The sequence below is a fragment of the Vidua chalybeata genome, chromosome 9 (genome assembly GCF_026979565.1).
Source record: "Vidua chalybeata isolate OUT-0048 chromosome 9, bVidCha1 merged haplotype, whole genome shotgun sequence".
NCBI lineage: Eukaryota > Metazoa > Chordata > Aves > Passeriformes > Viduidae > Vidua > Vidua chalybeata.
Genome location: NC_071538.1, coordinates 2,653,625 through 2,675,656, shown reverse-complemented (window position 1 = coordinate 2,675,656; position 22,032 = coordinate 2,653,625). Strand labels below are relative to the sequence as shown.

General features: G+C 49.0%; 1 protein-coding gene across 5 annotated transcripts in view; it reads right to left on the bottom strand.

The window, feature by feature from the left end:
- The window catches only part of RGS8 (regulator of G protein signaling 8), a 30,631-nt gene extending 8,841 nt beyond the window's left edge, over positions 1–21,790 (bottom strand). Inside the window, exons 1-5 of one of the 5 annotated variants that reach the window (XM_053950897.1) lie at positions 21,597–21,790; positions 15,498–15,556; positions 11,564–11,665; positions 10,580–10,644; positions 902–1,068 (exon numbers count right to left, since the gene is read on the bottom strand). In XM_053950897.1, coding sequence (XP_053806872.1) covers positions 902–1,068; positions 10,580–10,644; positions 11,564–11,665; positions 15,498–15,556; positions 21,597–21,677 — 474 coding nt within the window. In that variant the 5' untranslated portion in view covers positions 21,678–21,790. Of the gene's footprint in view, positions 1–901; positions 1,069–10,579; positions 10,645–11,563; positions 11,666–13,461; positions 14,000–15,190; positions 15,275–15,497; positions 15,575–15,809; positions 15,897–21,596 lie in introns of those variants that run through there. The other 4 variants (XM_053950896.1, XM_053950898.1, XM_053950899.1 and 1 more) reach the window with 4 other exon arrangements.
- Positions 21,791–22,032: the final 242 nt, after the last annotated feature.

The window sequence follows — 22,032 nt, the reverse complement described above, 5'->3', positions numbered from 1 at the left end:
GCTTGAAAGAGGATTGAACAATCCCAGGCTCCGGGGTGTGACTGCATTTTCTGTTCAGCTCGGAGTTATTGTTCACATCTCTCAGGAGGTCTGGGTGAGGGGGGAGTTAGTCAGAAACTCTCCTCCCTTGGGAGTCAACAAGTTACTCACAGAATTCACAGAATTCACTGGGTCGGGAGAGACCCCAAAGATCATGGAGTCCAACCCAGCTCCCAACACCTCAACTAAACCCTGGCACCCAGTGCCACATCCAGGCTTTGTTAAACACACCCAGGGATGGTGACTCCACACCTCCCCGGGCAGCCATTCCAGAACTTTATCACCCTTTCTGTGAAAAACTTCTTCCTAATATCCAACCTGTATTACCCTTGGTGCAGCTTGAGACTGTGTCCTCTGGTTCTGTCAGTGCTGCCTGGGGAAAGAGCCCAACCCCACCTAAGCACAGCCACCTTTCAGGAGCTGTGGAGAATGATGAGGTCACCCCTGAGTCTCCTTTTCTCCAGGCTGAGCACCCTCAGCTCCCTCAGGGCTTGTGTTCCACTCATGAGTGGGATGGATGGTCCTGTGCAAAGTGTGCTGCCGGGGAAGAGCCCAACAGCCTGCTCAAGGCTGACTGTAAATGACAGGAGCACGGTGAAATGCTCCTGGGGAGCTTGGTGAGGTTAGCAGATGTAGGTTGAGGTTGCCAGTGAACTCCCTGGCTGTGACTAATTCAGTATCATCAAAGTTGTTGCCCTCATCAGGGATGAGTCACGGTGAGCAGAGGCAGCTGGAGCAGGCAGGATGGCATCGCCACCGTCCTCAGCCACACTCTGAGAGGGAAGGGAAGAGAGGGAGAGCACCCAGACAGAGGTGACAGCCCTGCTGGGTGCCTAGGGATGCTGTGCCACCCCATACCCACCTCCCGAGGGGCCTGCACGTCGATGAACTCCTCGAAGATGCGCTGGGCCTTGGAGGCCAGCTTGGCCGCCGAGCGCGTCTTCTTGAAGTCCTCACAGGCCAGCCAGAACTCCAGGTTCTCCTCGCTGAACTCTGTCTTCAGGAAAGCACGGAAAGCTGCCAGCCCATCTGCCAGAGACACACAGGGAGTTACACAGGGAGGGATGCCTTAAGGAGCTGGCATGGAGGCTAGACGGACTTAAGAGGAATAAATTGGGCATTTATTGAAGTGCCTTCAAAGGCCACACTCCGGCAGTACCGGAGCCACAGTCGTGGCTCTGCCTGGATGGCTCCAAGATGGAAGCAAAAGAGGTCTTGGCCACAAGATCTCACATTTCTATAAGTTCTGCTCCATTTGCATATTGGAGCTAATTGTCCAATTCCAGCTTTAGCCCATGAAGTTCCATCTTTCTTGTTTTTCTCTCTCCAGCCCATGTTGTTTGTGCTCTTGGGCCTGAGATTTGGATCATTTGTCCTTGGTCCCCAGCTAGAGAAGGAATTGTTTTGTCTCCCTACTCTGTGCAGACAGCTCACCATCCCCTCATGTGAAGCCCAGAGCCACACACTGAAGCAGCCCAGAAGCTGAAAAATATAAAAAGCTAAAACCTGAGGCATCAAGAGAAGGCGAGGAGCTGTTCCATTCTCAGACATCCTTCCACCCACCCCGGCCTACTGAAGACAATTTGATATTTCTCCCAAGTTCTGCCATCTCAGAATAACTATGCCATCCATAACTTACACCACTGATGAGCTGGGCTCCTGTGAGGTGCCACAAAGCCAAACATCACTTGATGTATCTCTGAAAAAGTGTTTTCCAGCTAAGGTGGCAAAAGGCTTTCCTCGGGACTGGGACACCCACCCTTTGGAAAGTTACTCATGGAATTATCAAGGTTCAACTCATGTTGACACTTTATGAGACCCTATCTGCCACTAAGAAAAACCTTCAATAAAACATAGCTGATGTGGACTTGTCTCCTATGTTTTCTGTCATTTTGCTTTATTGCCTTGTGCCGTTTTTAGTTCTTATTTAAACAGAGGAAAGCTCTCAGAGAGTCTGTTACAGCTCCAATAAAGGGGAGAGGGAAAGGACTTGGCCTAATTACGGCTTGTCTAGTCAGTGGTGAAAGTGTGCTTATCACTTGCTAATGCTCAGTAATTGTGACATTTCAGTAATGCAACCTGAGTCAGCCAGGGCAGATTAGAAATATGGAAAGATTTATTAGGCAATCTGTTTTAAACCCCTACCTGGGCCTATTTATGGACACAGTCATTGTTTTTTATTTCCTTTCCCTGAATGGCACCAGGGGAGTTGATGTAGCTGAAGCCTTCACACATCCCCTTTCTCCTCAGGATAAAGTTAGCTTCTCCTTTTTATTTTTTTTTTTCCCAGTAATGTGTTTCTAACTCTTCCTGGTCTTTTGCAATAGGGTCTAGGTTTTTGTAGTTCATGACTGGAAAGCTCTTGACTACTTCCAAGCAAATGTCTAAAAATATTGATGGCACTGGGGACGAGCCTGGTGAGGTCAGACTCCTCGGAAGGATGAAGGGAGCAAGGACAAGGCATGTCCAGCCCCTCATCCACCAGCATCCTCAAGTCCTTCTGGGCAGGGCTGCTCTCGATCTGTTCATCCCCCAGTCTGGATTGATGCTGAGGGCAATCCAGGTGCAGCACCTTGCACTTGGTCTTGTTAAACCTCATAAGTTTTCCATGGGCTCATTTCTCAAGCTTGTCCAGATCCCTGTGGATAATCCCAACATTTTCTCAAACAGGCTATTCAGACAGTTCCTTCTATATGCTGTATGTGCTACCTATATGCTGTATATGCTATATTATACGTATATATTATATATTTTTAATATATAATATATTAAAATGTATGTTTTATGTATTGTATATATAATATATATACTATATTATATATAGTATATACATTATAATATATAAAATATCTATAATATATTATATATTTCATGTTATATATTATATAAAATATAATATGATATATATTATGAAATATATTATATATTATATATTCTATTATATATATAATGTGTATATGTATGTATAATGTGTGTTACAGATCCATAGCAATGTAACACTGTCCTGCATCTCCCCTGCATGTCCTAAACTTCTTCCTGCTCCCCTTGTTTCTGGTAATAACTTAGCTATTTTCCAGCTCCCTCTGAAACCTCAAACCCTAAGCAGTGGCCTTGGGTGTTGAACAGCACCAAACAATCCTATTTCTGTCTGTGTGTCAGAGGAGATGTCTGACTGCCCAGATCCTCAGAGGGAAAGGCAAAAGATATATTAGGCCAGACAAGCCCAAAGTACAGGCTAAACCTCTCTTCTGTGCCTTCCTCAAAGCTCCTTCATTTGGGGTTTTTTTTTGCACTGACTGCTCCATCAGCAGTCTGCTATCAGCATAAAAATGGATCCATCCCATCTCAGCCATGCTCCCTCCTGCTGTCAGCCCCAGAAATAGCTGCATTATTCCAGCTCGTCCTGACACTTCTTCCTTCAAGCAATTTTAGAAGGAGATCAGGGTTTGGCACTGCAAGGGTAGACAAAAAAAAAAGGCCTCTCATCCAAGTAACACTGCAAGTTGTGGGTCCAAGCTGGGGCAATATTGTGACACCAGCCCCAGAGAAGAATGGCAAAGGAGCAGGCACCTGCCAGGATCACCCTGCCCGTGGCTGCTCTGAGCATCTCCGTGGGTAGAGAAATATGGTGAAGGTGAGGGATGTTGTAGAGCTGCTCCCCTTCCTGAAATCTGGACGCAGAAACATTTTCCAAAACCTGTCTCCCCCTTAGTGCCTCTAAAATTCACAGGGCCTGTGAGAGCAAGGGAAGGACTGGAGCACAGAGCAAGGAGTCTTTGCATGCTGGCAGCTTTCAGAAAGAAGGAAATAAAACAGGGAGAAGGTTCCAGTTCCTCGAGATCTATGTCCTTTTATCAATCATCAGCTCCTAGGATGCTTGACATTAAATATTCCAGCACCAAGCACACTGATATGTCTCTGCAGTCTCTGCTGTGCCCCTGCTGAGGTCTTGCTCCCCTGTCTCTGCCCTGTTTTTTTGTATCCCCTCCTTTTCCTCTACAACAGCCCCAGAGCTGCAGCACTGACAGAGGATCACTTGCAGGAATAGCAGTGTTGGATGAAAGTACCACATCTGCAAAAGGTCATTGATGCAGGATATGATGTCTGAAAAATAGGATACCTGAGAAACAAAATACTTGAAAAATAAAATAACTGAAAAATATCATATCTGAAAAATATAATACCTGAAAAATAAAATACCTGAAAATATAATATCTGAATAATATAATATCTGAAAAATAAAATACCTGAAAAATATCATATCTGAAAAATATAATATCTGAAAAATAAAATACCTGAGAAATAAATTACCTGAAAAATATAATACCTGAAAAATATAATATCTGAAAAATATAATACCTGACAAAATACCTGGAAAATATCATATATGAAAAATATAGTATCTGAAAAATATCACATCTGACAAATATAATACCTGACAAATAAAATACCTGAGAAATGTAATAACTGCTAAAAGAAGGGAATGTCATTGAGTGACAAGGAGAGAAAGGCATTTGCTACAGCCCTGCCCCAGAGAGCAGCTGCAGCAGGTTCCCCTGGGACCAGGAGGTTTCCATGAGCTCTGCCTCCTGCTCTAATGTCAATCAGCTCCTTTTGATCCTGAAATAAGTTTAGACAGTGAATGGATAAATAATAGTGTCTGGCTGTTCTCTGCTTTTTTTATACACTCCTGTCATGCAGTCCTCACAGCCTTCGAGGAGCTGCAGGTGGTGAGGCTGAACGTGTGAGCACCTTGCCTGGGACACTTTGGGTGCAGGAGAGGTCATCCCTGACTGCCTGGTTTTCCATCATTTTCATCTTTAACCTTTGACTGCCTGCCAGCCTTTCCAGCTGTGCCTTACAGCCAGGTTTCAGTGCCAAAAGTTTGTCATGGAACAATGACAAGTTTGATTGAAAGGGCAAGAGGACAATTAGGCACGGGAGCTGCCACCACCTGAGCTGGGATTTGACCTGGATATTGACTTCAATCTCCTCCTCTCCTTCATAGCACATGAAGGCTTTCAAGGAATGATCACTCACGAATGATCAGCATTTCAAAGCTCATCCCACCCGACTGGACATCTCTTTTCCCAGGATAACCACCACTGGAGTGCAGTGTGATACAAGCAGGAGAGAGATTTCACCTCCTGAAATATTCCAGTGTGCAATTCCAGAGGAATGCTTTACAGAGAAAGCACAGAAATTAACTGGACAACTTTTAACTTTTTAATTAATTGTTCAACTGGACATCTTTTTTCCCAGGACAACCGCCATTGGAGTGCAGTGTGATACAAGCAGGAGAGGGATTTCACCTCCTGAAATATCCCAGTGTGCAATTCCTCAGGGATGCTTTACAGAGAAAGCACAAAAGCTAAAAGCAGGATTAGAAGTTTGCAGAGGCAACAGCACAAGATAATCCCTAACCTGAGGCCCAAAGGCATGGCCACTCAGGAGGACAGGATGTGCTGCTGTAGCTGCACATGTAGCTGCTGTAGTTGTCCTTCAGGACAACTATTGGACAATTATTCAGGAATTTGCCTCAAGAGTCCTTTACTTGAAGCTAAAGGAGGAAATTGATCCTGGTGGAGCAGATAAATTGAAGGCAAAGAAGCAGAGCTCTTTACTGGATGTTGAGAGTCTGAGGGAGAAGCAGCAGACATTTGATGTTTTACTTTTGCAGTATAAATCTAAGCTTCAAAAATGCCCTGCTCTCCATTCACGCTGACTGAGGAACGTGCAGAAGGGATTGGGCATTTGCTCAGACATTACTCAGGATCCTGAAGTGTTGGAATCTGAAATGCAGGGAATTCTCAGAACTTTGGGCCTGTAAGCCAAAGCTTAGAATTAAACCCAGGATTTGACCTGAGACCCTGGGGAAGGTTTCCAAACTCAGGTGCTAGAAGTGAGAATGTGGATTTATAGTTAAAGCAGAGACACATTAACTTAAGAAGAGGAAAGTTTAGAGTTTAAGATATAGAAAAAATAAAAGTAGTTACAAAGGTAAACAAGAAGTTTAAAATGCAGCACTGTGGGTTTGTGTGCCATAACATGATTGGCTAAGAAAGCTCACACTGTAGTATGAGTCCATAAGACAAAATATTTAAGGATTGGGTCAAAAACATAAATATCCTTGGTGGCAGTGTTTTATTGGTCAATAAATCCTTAAAAGGTCATGTTACTAGGGGTCTTGTGACCTTCTGAACCATGCAGTGAAGATGTGAGCCCAACTCACCCTTCCTGCCTGTGCAGAAGATAAGAAAAATAAATCACATCATCTAAAAAACTCAGAGATCCCATCTCTAACTCAAAACTCCTTCAGCAATCCCCATAGTGCAGATCATCTGTGAGTTAGGCAGTGACAGGAATTTGTGTTTTATGAATGGGCAGTGCCAGGCAGGTCAATGACCATGTGAGGACAGGGACTCCTGAAATCCCGTTCAGGAGATGGAAAGTGGATCCTACCCGGCCAGAAAGGACTGAGGTGGGGAGCAGAAAACACAAGACAGGTCTTAGCTAAGCTTAATCAGCATGAGGAAGAGCCCAGATTAGTGGCCTAAATCATTCAGACAGTTTAATAACCAAGCACCTGCCACTGTCAGAGCAAGAAAGCAATCACCCATCATTTATTTAATGCACGTGTTTCACCCCCTCAGCAACCAGAGTTCATGCAGGGAGTAAAGGTAGAGTCCCTGTGGCTGGTGGATGGATGGATTGGCTCCCTGGAACGTGTTGGGTCCAGGGCTGGAGGGACAAGGTCACAATTGCTCTGCACAGCACATGGATGTGCTCTCACTGCTGCTGAGCAGTGCTTCCCTTCATTGTGCCTGTCACCAGCACAATGCTAATGCTCTTCTGGCTTAGAAAGAGCTGGGAGTAGGCTGGGATATTCCTGTGCTGTGTAGGAAGTGAAGGAATGTGTAGACAACAGAAGGAGGAGAACAACAATAAAGTTTGGGAGGAAGAGCACAGAGATCACAAAAAATCCAGAGGAGAATCACCTTTTCCTCCAGATTTCAAAAAATCTGGAGAAAAATCATCCATGAGATAAAAGTGGGAATTCAGGATGAATGTTTTTGGTGTTGGGTGAGAAGTTTACCAAGGGTTGAGGACAGACTGTCCTGCTGGATGTTGGAGGAGCGAAAATCTGTGTGTCCAGCCCTGTGGGGGATGCAGAATGAGACATGCTATGACTTGTATTTCCCTCCAGAAGGCTGTCAAAAGAAATTGTCATCTGGCCAGCCTCCTGGGCATGGGCACAGGGAGGGGATTACTCCTCAGTTACTCCCAAGCATGCATTCACACTCTGGGGACCACGCTGAGCTCGCTCCCCTGGCACAAAATGGGAAAAGTTGCCAAAATCCAGCGTGTTAAAACCACTGCTTTTTCTCCCCGGGCACCCAAGGAAATGCTGCAGACGGGCCTGCCTCTTACTCTGTCAATTCTCTGACAAGAGCAGCATCAGGCTCCCTCTCCTGTTGCTTGCTCAGAAGCCCTGACCCCAGGGAACATGGCAGTGAGCTCAGACAGGGCTCCTGGTGTAAGACAGGGATTGTCTGCCTGTTTCTGAGGGTTTCTGAGTTGATTTGTTCTGCCCATTAACACAAACAATTAGGATATCATTGCACTGACCTATCGATGTGGAGTCGCTGCTTCCTGCTGCTCAGCACTGCTCACTCCAGGAGGGATGGAGGAATTGAGTCCCAGGGCCAGCACAAAAGGGAGGTGGGGAGAGCCCTCCCGCATTTCCTACTCACAGTCTCTTGTTAACTCTAATAACTTGTCAACTCAAATTATCCTTTGAATGGCTCGGGGAATAAATCCAAATCGGACCACTCTATGCAGGGGGGCATTACCCAGCCTGGGAATCACCCAAGAGACAACAACTGCTTCAGATCCCAAGGGATTTCAATCCTCCTCTCACAACGGGAGCAGGTCAGGATCAAACATCACCTGCACAGTCATTCCTTCTTCAGAAGGGCGAGGGGAGATCAGGGGGAGCTCCCCAGGGCCATCACACTTCAAGGGATGTCTGGCAAAGGTGATAATGGAATCACAGAATGGTTTGGGCTGGAAGGGACCTTAAAAACCATCTCATTCCAACCCCTCTGCCATGGGCAGAGACACCTCCCACAAGAGCAGGTGGCTCAAATCCCCATGGACTCCCCATGGAATCTGTGCAATGCATGTCACTCCTCAGGTCACTTCCATTTAGAAACCTTTTGGAGACTTTTGAGAACAGGAAGGGGAAGAAGTGTTTTTCCCATCTCCCAGAGTACTGCAGCCCTGTGAGCCTGCTCCGTGTATGAGGGCAGCCTGCTCAGCTGGGCACTTTGGAGACCTTTTAGGGAACTCTCATCCACATTCTGGCTCCTTGGAGCAATTTTGCCACTGGTCCAGCCCCTGGCAATATTGCCCACAAGGTCTCGTTTTCAGCTGCTCCATCAGCTCCTGAGTCTTGCTCCAGCACTTTGGGGTTTGTTTTCCCCTGGAGAACAGTTTGGCTGGAAGGCACTGAATCCATCTGACTGCAGCATAAAGCAGCACAGAACCCCTCAAAATCACAATCTCCTTCCCAAAATAAATGAACTGTCCATCTAGTGAAGACAGTTTCTGACAGATGTGTCAAGGAGAAGTGCTTTACCTGCTGATGCTGTGAGCCCCGGGGGGAAATTCTCCTCAAGCCCAGCTGGTGCTTAGCCCATGCCCCCAAGCATGAATTCCAATTTTCTCTGGCTAATGCTGTTCACCTGAGCAGTCACAGGGAAATTAGACTGGGACAGTTCTGTCCTCCTCTTGGCACTAAAAGCAGGATTTTTGCTGGCAGCTTCCCTCACAGACAGATGCCAGCAGGCCAGGCACAGCTTTATTTAATCCCAGATTTTGGCCAGTTAAGGCATAAGGTTCCCTTACCTGTGTAACATCAGCACATCCTAACAGTGAAAATGCAACTCGTACAATATAATTAATTCTATGAGTATGTGCTGTTCTCTCCTTTAAACCAGTGTAACTAAAATAACACTTCTGTTTCAACAGAACTTTTTGTATTTGCATCGTTATAACCCTTCACTGCCAGGCTGGCAGTTCCAGAAACTTCAGGTGGAGAACAGTTATAAAATATTCCTTTAGAAAGTAGTTTATTAAACAACAAATTTTTTTTGTCACCAATCACCAGGCAATGTCACCGTGACTGCTGATAAAAATAGATTAATTTAAATTTTAAAGATCACCTTCTGTTGCCATTAGGAACTGAATATTTTTCATTAGAAACTGAACATTTTTCATTAGTGCCAGAGACTTATCAGAATTACTTTCCATTCTAAGAGATGGGAAAGGTCTTGATAATTCATTTATCACTCTATAAGGCTAATTTATTAATAAAACCAGACACCCTAGTGGAGGCTGCTGGACAAAATAATTGAACTAAGGTTTGATGTTGCATTTTTGCAATAGCCAGATGAAGAGGGAAGAATCTGTATAACACCAGAACATAGGTGGGTAAGTTCACTGGGGTTTGTAATCCAAGCTCTTCTTCTGCAGTCTAATAAAGAAAATTTCTTCTTTTACACCAGTGAAGAAGAAATGGGTCTGAGTTCAGGATGATAACAGGGCTGTGAAAATCCTGCCCTCCCCTTTCTCCATCCCCCAGGTACCCTATAATCTCCTTGGTATATTTTCCCCTTCTTGTTCTGAATTTCCACAAAAGAAATGTTCCTTTTTAGCCATACCCAGCTACACCATATATTTTTTCCCCTATTGGCTGCAAGAGCAATGATCTCAACTAGATACTGCTGCTAAAATTACATCCTGCTTTTCCTGCCTTGGTCAGCCAGCCTGTTTAAAGTTGTCACTTAATTCCCTGCCAAAACTCTTGTCATCTCAGTATAAATCTAGCAAAATTACCTTAAAATTAGCTTAATAACATAATTTACACTTACATTTTAAAATGTTAGGAAAACCTGGGTCTCTAAGCAAGCCAGACAGCTCCTTATTGCCATGAAACAGTTCAGCACCCACGGTGGCTTTTCCCCAACCTCAACTCGTTCAGGTTTTTTCCTCCAGTAGAAGCCCATGAATGAACCCATACTGGGAACTTTGCTTTGTTTATAATTCCTCAGTGCGAAAATGCTGCTGAAGCAGAGAAATATTTGCAGAACAGAATTCATAGGATTGAACAGAGCAGGGGTTGCTGATTATAGGTTGGCATAAGGTCTCTGGGTGTGATATTTTCGGGTTTGCTGTGATAACTGCAGATTGGGTTCTGCTCAGGGGGACCAAGGGGCATTCCTCTGTGACAGGGCAAGCTGGTCAAGGGTACTGAGCTGGAAAAGGCAGCACCTTGGGCTGATGGCTTTAGCACTTGTGGCTTTCCTCGTGGTCAGGAGCAAAGATGTGAAGGGAACACACAAAACTCCTTTTTTTTCCTGCCTGTAAAGGATGGTGGCTGCTGGGGATGAGCAGCTCTGGGTCCTGGGAACCATGGCCCTGGACAGGGGTAAAGGGAAGAGGAGGGGAAAAAAGGTAGAATTTGATCTCTACTCACATTTATGGGACAAAAGGACATCAAAAGAGTCGGCCCATCTTGTAGCTTCTTCTGTTGACAGTCTTCTGTAAGGAAAGGAAGGGGCAAGTTACGGACAACCCACAGCTGCTCATCCCCTCTGGAGCTGTTTGGTGAGGACACCGAGGAAGGCTGGAATTCCTCTCACCTGATTTTGGAGGTCTAGGGTGTAGAACTGAGCCAAGTGACCCTGGACTTTCTTTAGAATCAGTGAAGAGATACCAAGGGACCTGCAGGGAGTCTGCTCAGCTCACATCCCCAGGCAGGCAGGTAAAATAGGCCAGATTAATCATACCCAAAAAGGCACCAATTTTTCCTCACTGACTCTAAGCAGAGGCCCAGGAAACAAGCTCAGATGCAGACATTTACATTGTAAAAGCCAAAAGTCAGGCAAAATGAAACTCAGCCTGTAGAAGTGTTTATTTCTCTTGCTTGCCTTTCAGGGGAAGGACAGATCTTATCTCAGGTGTGAGCAGGGACTTGTGATCAGATGAGTCCCATCCCACACTTCTCAAATCAGGACTCTGGAGGGTTTGAAGCATCTCCCTCCAGCATTTTGCAAACCATCTCCCGAATTTTGGCAGTGTTAAATACAAGGCTGAGCTGAAGATGAGCTGAAATTTCTGGTCACCTCTTACACCAAGCCAGCTGCTCAGGCTTTGATTTGTGATGACAGAGGTGTAAATTACATCCTCAAATAGGTGCAGACGTGTCCCACACACAGGAGTGGGGACTGTGAGCATGTCCTGTCTCACGGCACAGCTCGTGCCAAAGATCCAGGAATTTCCTGAGGCTGCTCCTGCTGGATCAGTGCCGGTTTGTTTTCCTCGTGGAAGCAGTCACAGCTCACACAAAGTACAACAAAAGGGAGACAATACTGGAGAGGGGGTGGTGGGTGGGGAGGGGAAGGGAAGGGAAGGGCAGGGCAGCAGTGGGGTTGGGGTGGAATGCTGCAGCTATACTCACTTCAAAGCCCGGTTGGGCTTGTCCGGAAGAATAGCTGTGAAATCATTATATGAGTCTGATTTGTGAGACAGGCAGCCCAGGCGAGTCCTCATCCCTCTGTTCCTGTGGTCGAGGTGGGGAAGCAGGGGTGTTAGCAGGGGAAAACCAAAGAACAGGATGATTATAAGTCTAGCCAGCTTGGCAAAAGAAAAAGAACAAACCCAAAAATAAAAAAAGCTCAGCGGCTCTGTGCCAGACCTGCGTCCTTGGTTCCCTCACGTGTGAGAGGGACCCTGAGACATCTCCAGGCTAATGTTAAGGGTGAACACAGCACCAGAGCAGCTGAAGGCTCACTCACACCAGGCATTCAGCTGCCTTGGCTGGCAGAAAAGCTTTGAAAGGCTTTGGGATGGTTTCTTGGAAAGTCCTGCTCTGGTCAGGTGTGGGAGGAGAGCAATGGGCAGCAGTACAAGGAATCAGTCACCACGTTCCAGCAGCACCAGAAACAGCACAAATACCAGAGGTGGAGGGCAGGAGAGGGCTGGAGGAAGGTGAGGGGTAGTAAGGCACCTGCAAGGTGAGGCTGTGCTGCAGCACTATGAGTTCCCAGCCAGGATCAATCCCAAGCGGCTTCTTTAGACTCAGGATTACATAAGCAGGATCAAACTGCCTGTTTCCTGACACGCTTACCCGGGCAGAAAATAGCTTTATAGCTTATTTTCCTCTAAATTTCAGCCCAGCCCCAGAGCCTTGGATCCCGTGCCAGCCCCTGGTGTCCTTGCCCAGCCCCTTCCCGGGACAGCGGCCGCAGCATCCTTCATTACACAACCCGGGATGGGCAGGGACAGAGGGACAAGGAAAGGGAGCACACGCATGCATTGCACGGGACTGGCATCACCCTCTCCCCAAAAACAAGTGGGGCTGCTTCATGGGTTTGCATGGGCTCTGTGATCTGCCTCTCCAGCCCTAGGGTGTCTCCTCTTGGAGATTCCCTGGACATCAAACTGGGCCATTTTCTCCTCTGGATCATGGGAGCAGCATTCAACGACCCCATCTCCACTTCCCAGCTGCTGCACCTACTTTGGAGCTGCTGAAAGCCCTTCTCCAAGCCCTGCTCCCAGCCAGATGCCCAATACTTTCTGTGGCTGCACAAGTACAGCGTTTTTCCCCCTTCCATCTGTAATTCTTGCAGAACACTTCAACACCAGTGTCTGAGCCAATCTGTAGCGCGCCTGTTTCCCCCTTCTCCTCCCGCCCTTCAGAGAGCTTCTATTATTGCACATTTTAATGTAATCTTAAAGCAAATTAAATGTTAATTAAATGCACCGAGTGTCTCCCTGGTGCAGCACAGGCAGCTCACAGCATTTAACAAGAACAGAAACCAGGAACTCCTCAGTCACAGGAATTGTTGCACGGCCTCCAACTACGGCCCCACGGCCGTGGGCACTGCACAAACTCCAGATGAGAGCACAGGGAGTGCCACGCTCCCAGCTGTGCTCTAGCAGTCACCAAACCCACTACAGGATCCTTCTGGTACCTCTCCAGATGCCTCCTACCCCCCACCTTTCTGTGCCCTGCTCTGTTTGCTCACGAATTTCCCAGCAAGAGATGTGACAGGCGTCACCGCAGCGCTGCTCAGATTCCCCTGTGATGCCTGAGATCAAGGGACTGCAGCAGGGAATCAGAGCAGAGGGGGGCAGAGCAGGGAGCTGGTTCCTCATGGAACACGCTTCTCTCGGCGAGGACTTCCCAGACAGGACACAGGGGAGAGAGAGGGGGAAAGAAATTGGGTCTGCAGGAGGTGGAGAGGCAAGGGAAGGGCAGGAGGGGACACTGCAGTGGGCAGAAGGGCTTGCTGGACGAGGCAGACAGTGACAGGACGGCAGGGTTGGGGGATGCACCGTGTTCTTTCAGGTTACCTCCGTGGGATCAGTAAGGCAGCCATTGAGGCATCCAGCTATGGTTAACCCTTTAACTGGCTGGCTTGGACCGCAGTCAGGGCTGCTTGCAGGAGGCAGGAGTGCAGGAAGAAGGGATTTACTCTTTCATGTCCTGGCACTTAAAAATGCACCAAAGAATCCTGTTTGCCAAAGCCAAGAAGGGCCAGTTGTCCTCAACCCATTTGATCCTTGCCTCCTAGAGTGGAAAGTCAGTTGTTCAATGGAAGACGCTGAGAGTTGAGGGATCGCCACAGAGGAGAGACAGCATTTCCTTCTAAGACCAGGACTGCAGGTAAAGTCCAACTTCAGGTCTAAAGCAGTCTGAGCTTGGTGTCCCAGCTCACCAGGGAGCAGCAGGAGTTGACATTATCCCACTCATCCTTCAACACCTCCGAAGGTCTCTCCTCAAGGGGCAGAGCTCTGGGCTGACCTCACTAAGAAGACCAAACTACCTCTTGTGCCTGTCCCTCCAGGTCATGGCTGATGTTACTGGCCAGGCATCATGGAAAAGCCGGCACTGCAAACAGAACAACAGGAGGACTTCACACATCTGCAGGTGCTGCTCCTTTCACCACCACGGGCTCAAGCACTCACACAAAATAACTCAAAGCAAGCAGGGCCTCGTTGGGTTGGTGGGAGCCTGAGGGGAGCCACCAAGGAGGTGCACAGCCTGCAAAAGGGGAGGCAAGGAGGGGAGGAGAGAGAGGGAGACTGGAGATGGTGGGTTCCCCGTGAGCCTTGACACACTGGGGATCAACTGGTTGACGACTCTCACATCAACAGAGAGTGAAGGTGAGATCCAGCAGGCAGGAGAGTAAGGGGACAGAGAACAGGACTCTACAATGAGCAAAGGCAAAGGTTGCTGGCTTGCCAAGCTCCAGGTACCCTCCATGTCATGGTGTCACTGGGAACCACTGAGGAGGAGCCCAAGGAGCTGATGAGAGCTGAGAGGGTGTGCAGGGAGCCAGGACCCGCTCTGCTGGGGCCTAGCGAGACCCTGGAGCTTGGGCTGCCCTGTGCACCATCCCTCTTAAAACCTGATTACATTAAAAACGCACAAAGCCTCTTCCCCACTAAATTAATGGAGCCGGGATTGCGCTGCATTGCCAGTGAGTGCATTTCCTTAATCCTCGCCCCGACCGGCTGCTTCTCTGACTGAAATCAATCCTTGTAATTCCTTAAGCCCCTCTAAATTTCCTCATTAACAGCCTCACCCCCATGTGGGGCCACAGCACATGACTTCCTAGAGTGCAGCAGCTCCTGCTTCTCTTTCCCACTGCTGCTCCGAGCTGGCAAAGGAGCCATCTGCCCTCTCTCCCTTGCAGCCTCCTCCAGCAGCCTGAATTTTGGGGTACTGTTATGAAAGAGCCTTCTGCCCGCCCCCACTGCCACCCACTCAGCCCCCACAGCAAGAACCTGCACTGCTGAGCAGCACCCAACTTCCCTGAGGTCCCAAAGTCTGTCTGACTTCAGGGGTGCTGGGACCTACATTTCCCGTAGGAAAAGCAATCCCGCTGCTCAGCTGGCATACCCGTGGATGTTGCCTCTGTTTGCAAATAAATCCAGTTAGTTTTGACTTTAAAATGTAATCTGTGGTGTCTGGTAAATTGCAATAAAGGTCTTGGCGAGAGGTTTTGCCTCCCCTGCTCCACCCTTCATCCTGCCTTCCCCTCTTATGGAAGGAACCCGGTCAAGGAGAACTACCAACCTCATCATGGATGAGTTTTGGAGGTTTCTCCTTGACAGACAGCAAGGGAGGGGTGTGATTAGGACGTTCAGGTTATCAAACCACCTGGGCAAAGATAAAGAAGTCATCACCAAAAAAAAAAAAAAAAAACAAACCAGCAGCACAAAGGTTAAAAAACCAACCAAACAAATAAACAGAACAGCAAGCCATGAGATCTCTCGGGGCTTCAGGAGATTAAGACCATCCATTCACATGCAGAGAAAGCCAGGAAAAAGAAACGAGCACGGAGGCACTGCAGACAGACAGACACCGAGAGAAAGATACTCACTGCCTTTGACCTGTCCTCTCTGCCGGTGGCTCTGTGCCGACAGCGCGGTCAGAGAGGCTCTGGGGAGACAGCAGAGCGGGCTTCTTCAGAGCCAGCCCCCTGCTCGGGGTGACAGGCACACCTCGGCACCCCTCCCCTGCCCAGCTCTCCGCGGGCGGCAGCAGCGCAGCTCAGAGCCGCTCTCGCATCAGCCCCAGCCCGGCTGCGCAGCCGGCTCCAAGCGCTCAGCGCCGGCTCTGCTCAGGAGCCCAGCGCATCCCAGCGCATCCCAGCGCTTCCCAGCGCTTCCCAGCGCTTCCCCGCCTCACCCACCTGGCAGCAGAAGCGCAGCCTCTCCCCGCGAGGGCCCGGAGGACCGCCGCGCACGGGCGGAGGATGCCAAAGGCTGCCGGGGAGCATCTGGGGGCGGGGAGGGGGGGATGCCTGCCAGGGCGCTGGCTGTGCTGGAATAAAGCACCCGTCCGCCCGGCTTCCAGCGGCTCCCCGGGGCTTTAGGGAGGGTTGCTGCTCCCAGATCGCTCATCTCCAGGAGCTGCCACAGACAGGAGGGATGGGAGAGTTTCACTGAAGAGCTCAGGTGTCAGCAGGGCCAAGGGAGATTTTGGCACAAAGCAAAGGAGGATCTTATTGCTGGGCACGGGAGGACAGAAGGGAAAATGCACCCAGTGGTGTGGCAGACAGCCTGAACCCACCTGGGGCTGGACATCCCTGCAGGCTCCCTGGGTGCCCTCACCCCAGAGTTTGGGCTGCAATTCCCCTTTTTCCTCCTGCACCCACCAGAGAACATGTGTGGCATGTCCAGGGCACCACGGTGACTGTAACAACAACCTCACCCACGGCACCAACATCCCCCCAGCTGTGGGCTCAGCACAGCCAGCAGTGACTACACCTGGTGTCACACAGGCACTGATGGGGGTCACAGCCTCACCGAGAGCTCAAGCCATGGCATCTCCATTACTTTTTTTTTTTTTTGATCCTGACAAAGCCGATTGACCAAAGCAAACAAAAAAACAGAAAGAAGAAGAATTAATAATAAAATAGTCTATTTTATAATAAAATATATAATAAAAGAAAAAGAAAATTCCTCTGCAGTTTAACAAGTCATTGCCTTTTCCCTGGAAACCTTCCCTTCTGCTAAAACACTGCTGGCCCTGGCACCCTGGTGCTATGAGCAGGAAACATGCCTTGAGATAGCACATTATCACCAGGCCCCATCCCTGGGGAGAGGCAGAGTCCTGCAAAACCTCCTAGAAAAACACAGGGATTAGCAGCAGTGCAGCAAAGATCCAGGCTCTCCATCAGCCTGGATCCCCTCCTTCACAGCCTGGCATGGCATAGAGATGTTTGCCTCGTCCTCATCCTCCCCTGGCAAAGCCCAGGTCATCCTGGCTGGGATTAATCACATCTCCAGTTATCAGAAGACAAGCACTGCAAAAATGCCCTGGCCAGCAAAATCTCCTCTAAAGCACAGTCAAAGGTTGAGGTTCATCCTCTGCCTTCTTACCCCAGGCTGGTTTGTCCAAGTTAAGTAACAGTCAGCTGCAGCCCTTGCCCCAAAACCTAAGCCAAATTTAACTTCTAACGTGTTGGTTTTGGTTTAATGCATCGTTTCCATGCCTCAGGTTCCCTCTGGACACTGCAGGGGGTCACAAGTGACAAGGTTTTCATAACAGACCCAGGACATCCCTCAGCTCACTCACAAACACATGGTGGGCTGGAGGAGGTCACTAAAATGTTCAATCCACACAGCTCGGGGTGATTCTCCATTGTTCAGATTCTCTGAGACTTTGCTGCAGTCCCAAAAAGATCAGGCTTTGGTCCACCAGCACTGGGTGGGTCAAATCCCTGGATCATGAGAGTGCTCCCACTTCTCCCTCTGCTTTTATATATATATATATATATATATATATATATATATAACGTATATAAATATATTTGTTTATATATTTTATATATAACTATAAATATATAAATACATATTTAATCCCTTTATATAAATATCTGTTTTATATATTTATATATGTATATATCTGTTTTATATATTTATATAAATATATATTTTTAGATATTGCCATCTCACAGCCATCACCACTATGAGAACCCCAATTTCTACTTCTCCAGTACCTCATTAGACCCTTTTTGTGAGCTCAGTGAGATCCTGAATAACACAAAATGACTTGGATTGCCAACAATTTTTCCTTCTAGTTTCCTGGGGCAGGTGTGAGTTAATAGAGAACAAGAATAAGTGAACTGTTCTGACACAGGCACTACGGGAAATGTAATTAAATTGCAGATAAAGAGAATTATGGGGTTTTTACAGGGTAATATTTTAGAAAGCTTCTGTGCAGTAGGTTTATAGCAAATTCCTTCTAAAACAGCCCCCCTGCTTCTGACCACTCTTTAGTTTCTATTTAAATGCTTTTAATAAAATAACTCATTTTGATATTAGGCTTGAATCCCATCCAAAAATTTAAATCTTTCCAAAAATTACTCTAAAGCAATTTCCTCTTAACCTGGCAGCAGCAAACACACCAGCAGTGAACACATGCAGCATTGGGAGTGTTGGCTCTCACTGTGGAAGGGCAGAAGAGAATTTTCAGCCTCTTCCCTACACATCCATCTCCCTCTCCAGGGTCCTTTTCATTTTTCATGCCTCCCTGCCTATTCCAGGTGCTTTGACCACCGATCATTACTGAAATGGGTTTTATCCAAAAAGCCTCATCCAGACCAAACAGCTCCACCAGCTTCAGTTGCTTTTACTTTGTGATTTTTCTTGGGTCTTTGGCAGCACCTCTCCTGGCTGCTGCCGTGCTCCAAGGGCCTTGTTCACGCTTTCACGACCTCTTGGTCCAAGAGGATTTTCCCTCCTGCCAAGAAAAGCACTTCTTCACTTTGCTGCGGTGCTGGGCAGCTACATCCCTGTAGGTGAAGTCATTCCCTGGTGTGTTTTCATGAGACCCTGCTGCCTCTGAGAGCTTTCCAGAGGATGCTCAGCAGCCACAGGAAGGTGCCCTTGCCCGTGGCAGGAGGCTGGAACTCGATGAGCTTTAAGGTTCCTTCCAATCCAGACCCTTCTGGGATTTTCTGTGGGCTCTGTGGCTGCAGAATGCCAATCACAGGGGGCTGGCTGTCTCCCACAGTAGTCCAGGCTCTGGGAATTCAGGTGAGCTGCCTTAGGCTCAGCCACAAACCTGTGGCCCCTCTGCCGTAACCCAGGGGGGATTTGGGCTTTTGCTGGACTACTGAAAGGAGTAAAATGTCATTTGCTCTCCTTCACAGTCATTCCAAACTTATCCAGACTCCAGAGTGGCACTGATAGGGGCCCAACCCCACGGGAATTCAGATTAGTAATTAATTAATCACTCTCCAGAGATTGCTCTTCTCCACCACAGTTTGCAATTAAACCTGGAAGGAAATTACTTGGAACTTGCATCCAACTCTGCTCACTGTGCCAGGCTGCCCTGCTGTCTTGTCTGAAAGCACACTTGGTCCAGCACAAGGTGACTGCCTTGGAAGGAAGGAATTGGTGTAGATCACTTGCTAAACTGCAAAACAAACCACACACTTATTTTAATTGCAAACAGAACCCCTTCTAAAAAAAAAAAAAAATCTCAGGTAACGTGGACAGCAGGAAATGTCCACAGGTGAAGCTCTGAATGTTTTTAAGGAGTTGATTTATCTATTCATCTTAAACCTCAAATCATTCTCCACATCAGGCCTGGCAGGGAAGAAATCCTAAAAGGTGAAACAAGAAGAGCCAGAGTTTCAGGGCCAGGTGAGGAGACCAAGCAGCCACCTCACATATGCTCTACAAGGCAGGGCAGGAGATGGGAGACACCCACCGAGCCAAACTCCCCTTGGAAATGAAAGCATACGTTCAAAAGTAAAAATAAAAATGAGTTACATAAAGTGAAATCCGCAGATGTGTCTGTGGCTTAGCTCGAGAGCATGGCAGCTATTTAAATTGTCCCCTGTGTCAATGACGAAAGTGTCTCCTGGCCATGCTTGTGGCTCCTGGGCTCGGTGCTTGCTGCAGCAGAACAGATGCTTCCCCTGCTCCCTCCCCAGTTCCTCTGGGCAGGTAGGACACAAAACCAACAGCAAAGCAGGGCAGGAAGCTCCAGGCTGAGAAGGACAGGCAGGAACCAAAGGGAAGAATTTCCCCTTTAAAGCACTTTATTACAATTTCATAATTGTTCTCCGAGGAAACGCGCTGCATGCCCAGAAGCAGCTCCGTGGAAAGGAGCTGGGGAGGATGCTGAGTGCGGAGCAGGGAGGCAGAAGGGATTGGAGCTGACACAGAGCTGCTCTGTGCAGCCTTGGAGCCCTCCCAGCTCTCAGCATCGCTGCTGCTGTCAATATGGCAGCGGCTGGAAGGCAGCTCTGTGCGTGGCTGGCAAGCTGGGACAGACCCACCCCAGCAGGCAGGGCTCCACAAAGATGCCCTGCCACGGACTGCCCGGGGCCTCGCAGGGTTTGATTGAGATCTGATGCTCAGCACAGGTCAGGGAGCCGGGCTTGCTGACAGATAAGGTTAATTTTCTGCTGGGAGATCATCCGAGGTGTTTGCAAGCAGCCTGCATCCTGTGAGCTGACTACTGCAAACGAGCTGTTTATTGAGTGCTAAAAATCAGCCCCAGACCTCGGGGTTGCAGCCCCAAAGCCATTTATGATGGACAAGGTCTGCTTCTGCTCTTATCGCTGTTATTCCAAAGCCTGGGGCCTGCAGGGCATCCAGGTCCCAGAGCAAGGATTTCCTGCGGCCATTCACCGTTCCATGGATACACAGCTGTGCCGTGGGGAGGTCACTCCCAGCACAGCAAAACACCTGAGCACGTGCTTAACTTTAAACACCGCACGGGGGTTTGTAGGATTAAGTACAAACAGAGCTAGCCACCAGGGTGAGCTGGGATTTCTCTTTCATCCATCTCTGGAGGCTGCTGCTGTAGCCTGAACTAAAATATAAATGAGGTGAGCGAGATGAGCTCGTCCTCTTCCTCCAACAGACGGTGGTTCTTTCATAAAAATGTCTGATGCACCCAGCAGCAATTTCTCCTCGGGAGAGTGGCTGCCAGCAGTGCCCGTGCCCTGCCAGGCTGGAAAGAGATGCCAAAGCCCACATGGGCAATGTCCCCAGAGCCGCATGGCAGGGGGCAAGGGGGACAGGGGGACAGGCCAGGCTTGTCCCAGCGCTGCTCTGGGGGCTGCAGAGACGAGAGAAGGGCAGCTCAGCAGGGCACAGGAAGCTCAGCCCACTTATTATGCAACCTGTGGGCTCCCCAGCTGGAGGAATTCGACCGCATTCCACTGGGATGGGACACAGCAGCCCAGAAGATGCCAGCACAACGGGACCCTTATATTTGTCAGCTGTGCCAAATAAGCAGCTTATTTCCCCCAGCCAGGGGAGAGCAAGGAGCTGACCCTCACCGCTGTGGGGGTGTTACAGCAGCCCCACAGTCACGGCAGGAGGAACACAAACCCCCCCAGTGCAGCTGGTTCTTCCCCAAAGAGTGCACACGCCTCTGCTGTGTGCAAGTTTCTGCTCCAGCCTCAGCTCAGTGCAGCTCTCTCCTCTCCAGCACGGAATCGTTTCGCTCCAATTGGTCTCATTTTTAACCAGCTCAGCCCCAGCGCTCAGCCACAATGTCACAGATACCCAAATATTCAAAGCAAACGCAATCCACCATTTTAAAACCACAACAATAGCAAAGTGGGGCCGGGGGGAGATGCCGAGATGGTGAAGATCTCCGAGGTGCAGGCACAAGCACAGGCTGGTGTTTTCTCCCAGCATCAAAGGCCCAGCGCTAATCCCATTGCAACGGAGATCAACCCAGAACCAGCCCCGCTCCTCCCCAGCCCGGGCTGGGCTGAGCCTAAGAAAAGCTGCTCTTTCCCCACCTGCTAATTAATTACCAGCCGTGCCTGTGTCCCTTTGACCATTCACAAGATGCCACGGGAAGATTAACGCAGTGCCATTAATGGGGTGACATCCGAGCATCACCCTTCCCCGCAGGAAACTGGGGCAGGAAAAAGTCCAAATCCCTCCTCCCGCAGGGATGCAGCCAAGGGAGGGCCTTTCATCACCCTCCTGGCTCTTACCTGTGCGGCAGCTACATGGCTTTTGGTGCTTGCTGGCCATGGCTGGTTGGGGCCCTGAGGAGCTGCGGGGTCCCGGAGCATCGAGGCGGGTGTGGGACCTGTACCGGGCACGGTTATCTCCTCCAGAGCAGCAGCACCGTGCCCCTTCCCCCGCTGCCCAGCCCTGCACCTCGGGAAGAACAAGAGCGGGTGGAAGGAGGGGGGTTAGGAAGGAGAGGGAAGGGGGAGAAGGGAGAGCAGAGCTCTGGCAGATGCACACACAGAGAGCAGGGGCTGGTGCAGGGGGGCACTGCCTGCCTGGCTCTCACCATTGCCGCGGGCTGGCTGCTGCCATGCGGGAATGGCCAGCGTCCGCCGGGAAAGGGACGGGGAAGAGTCAGGGAAGGGACAAGAAAGGGACGGGGAAGAGTCAGGGAAGGGACGGGAAAGGGACAGG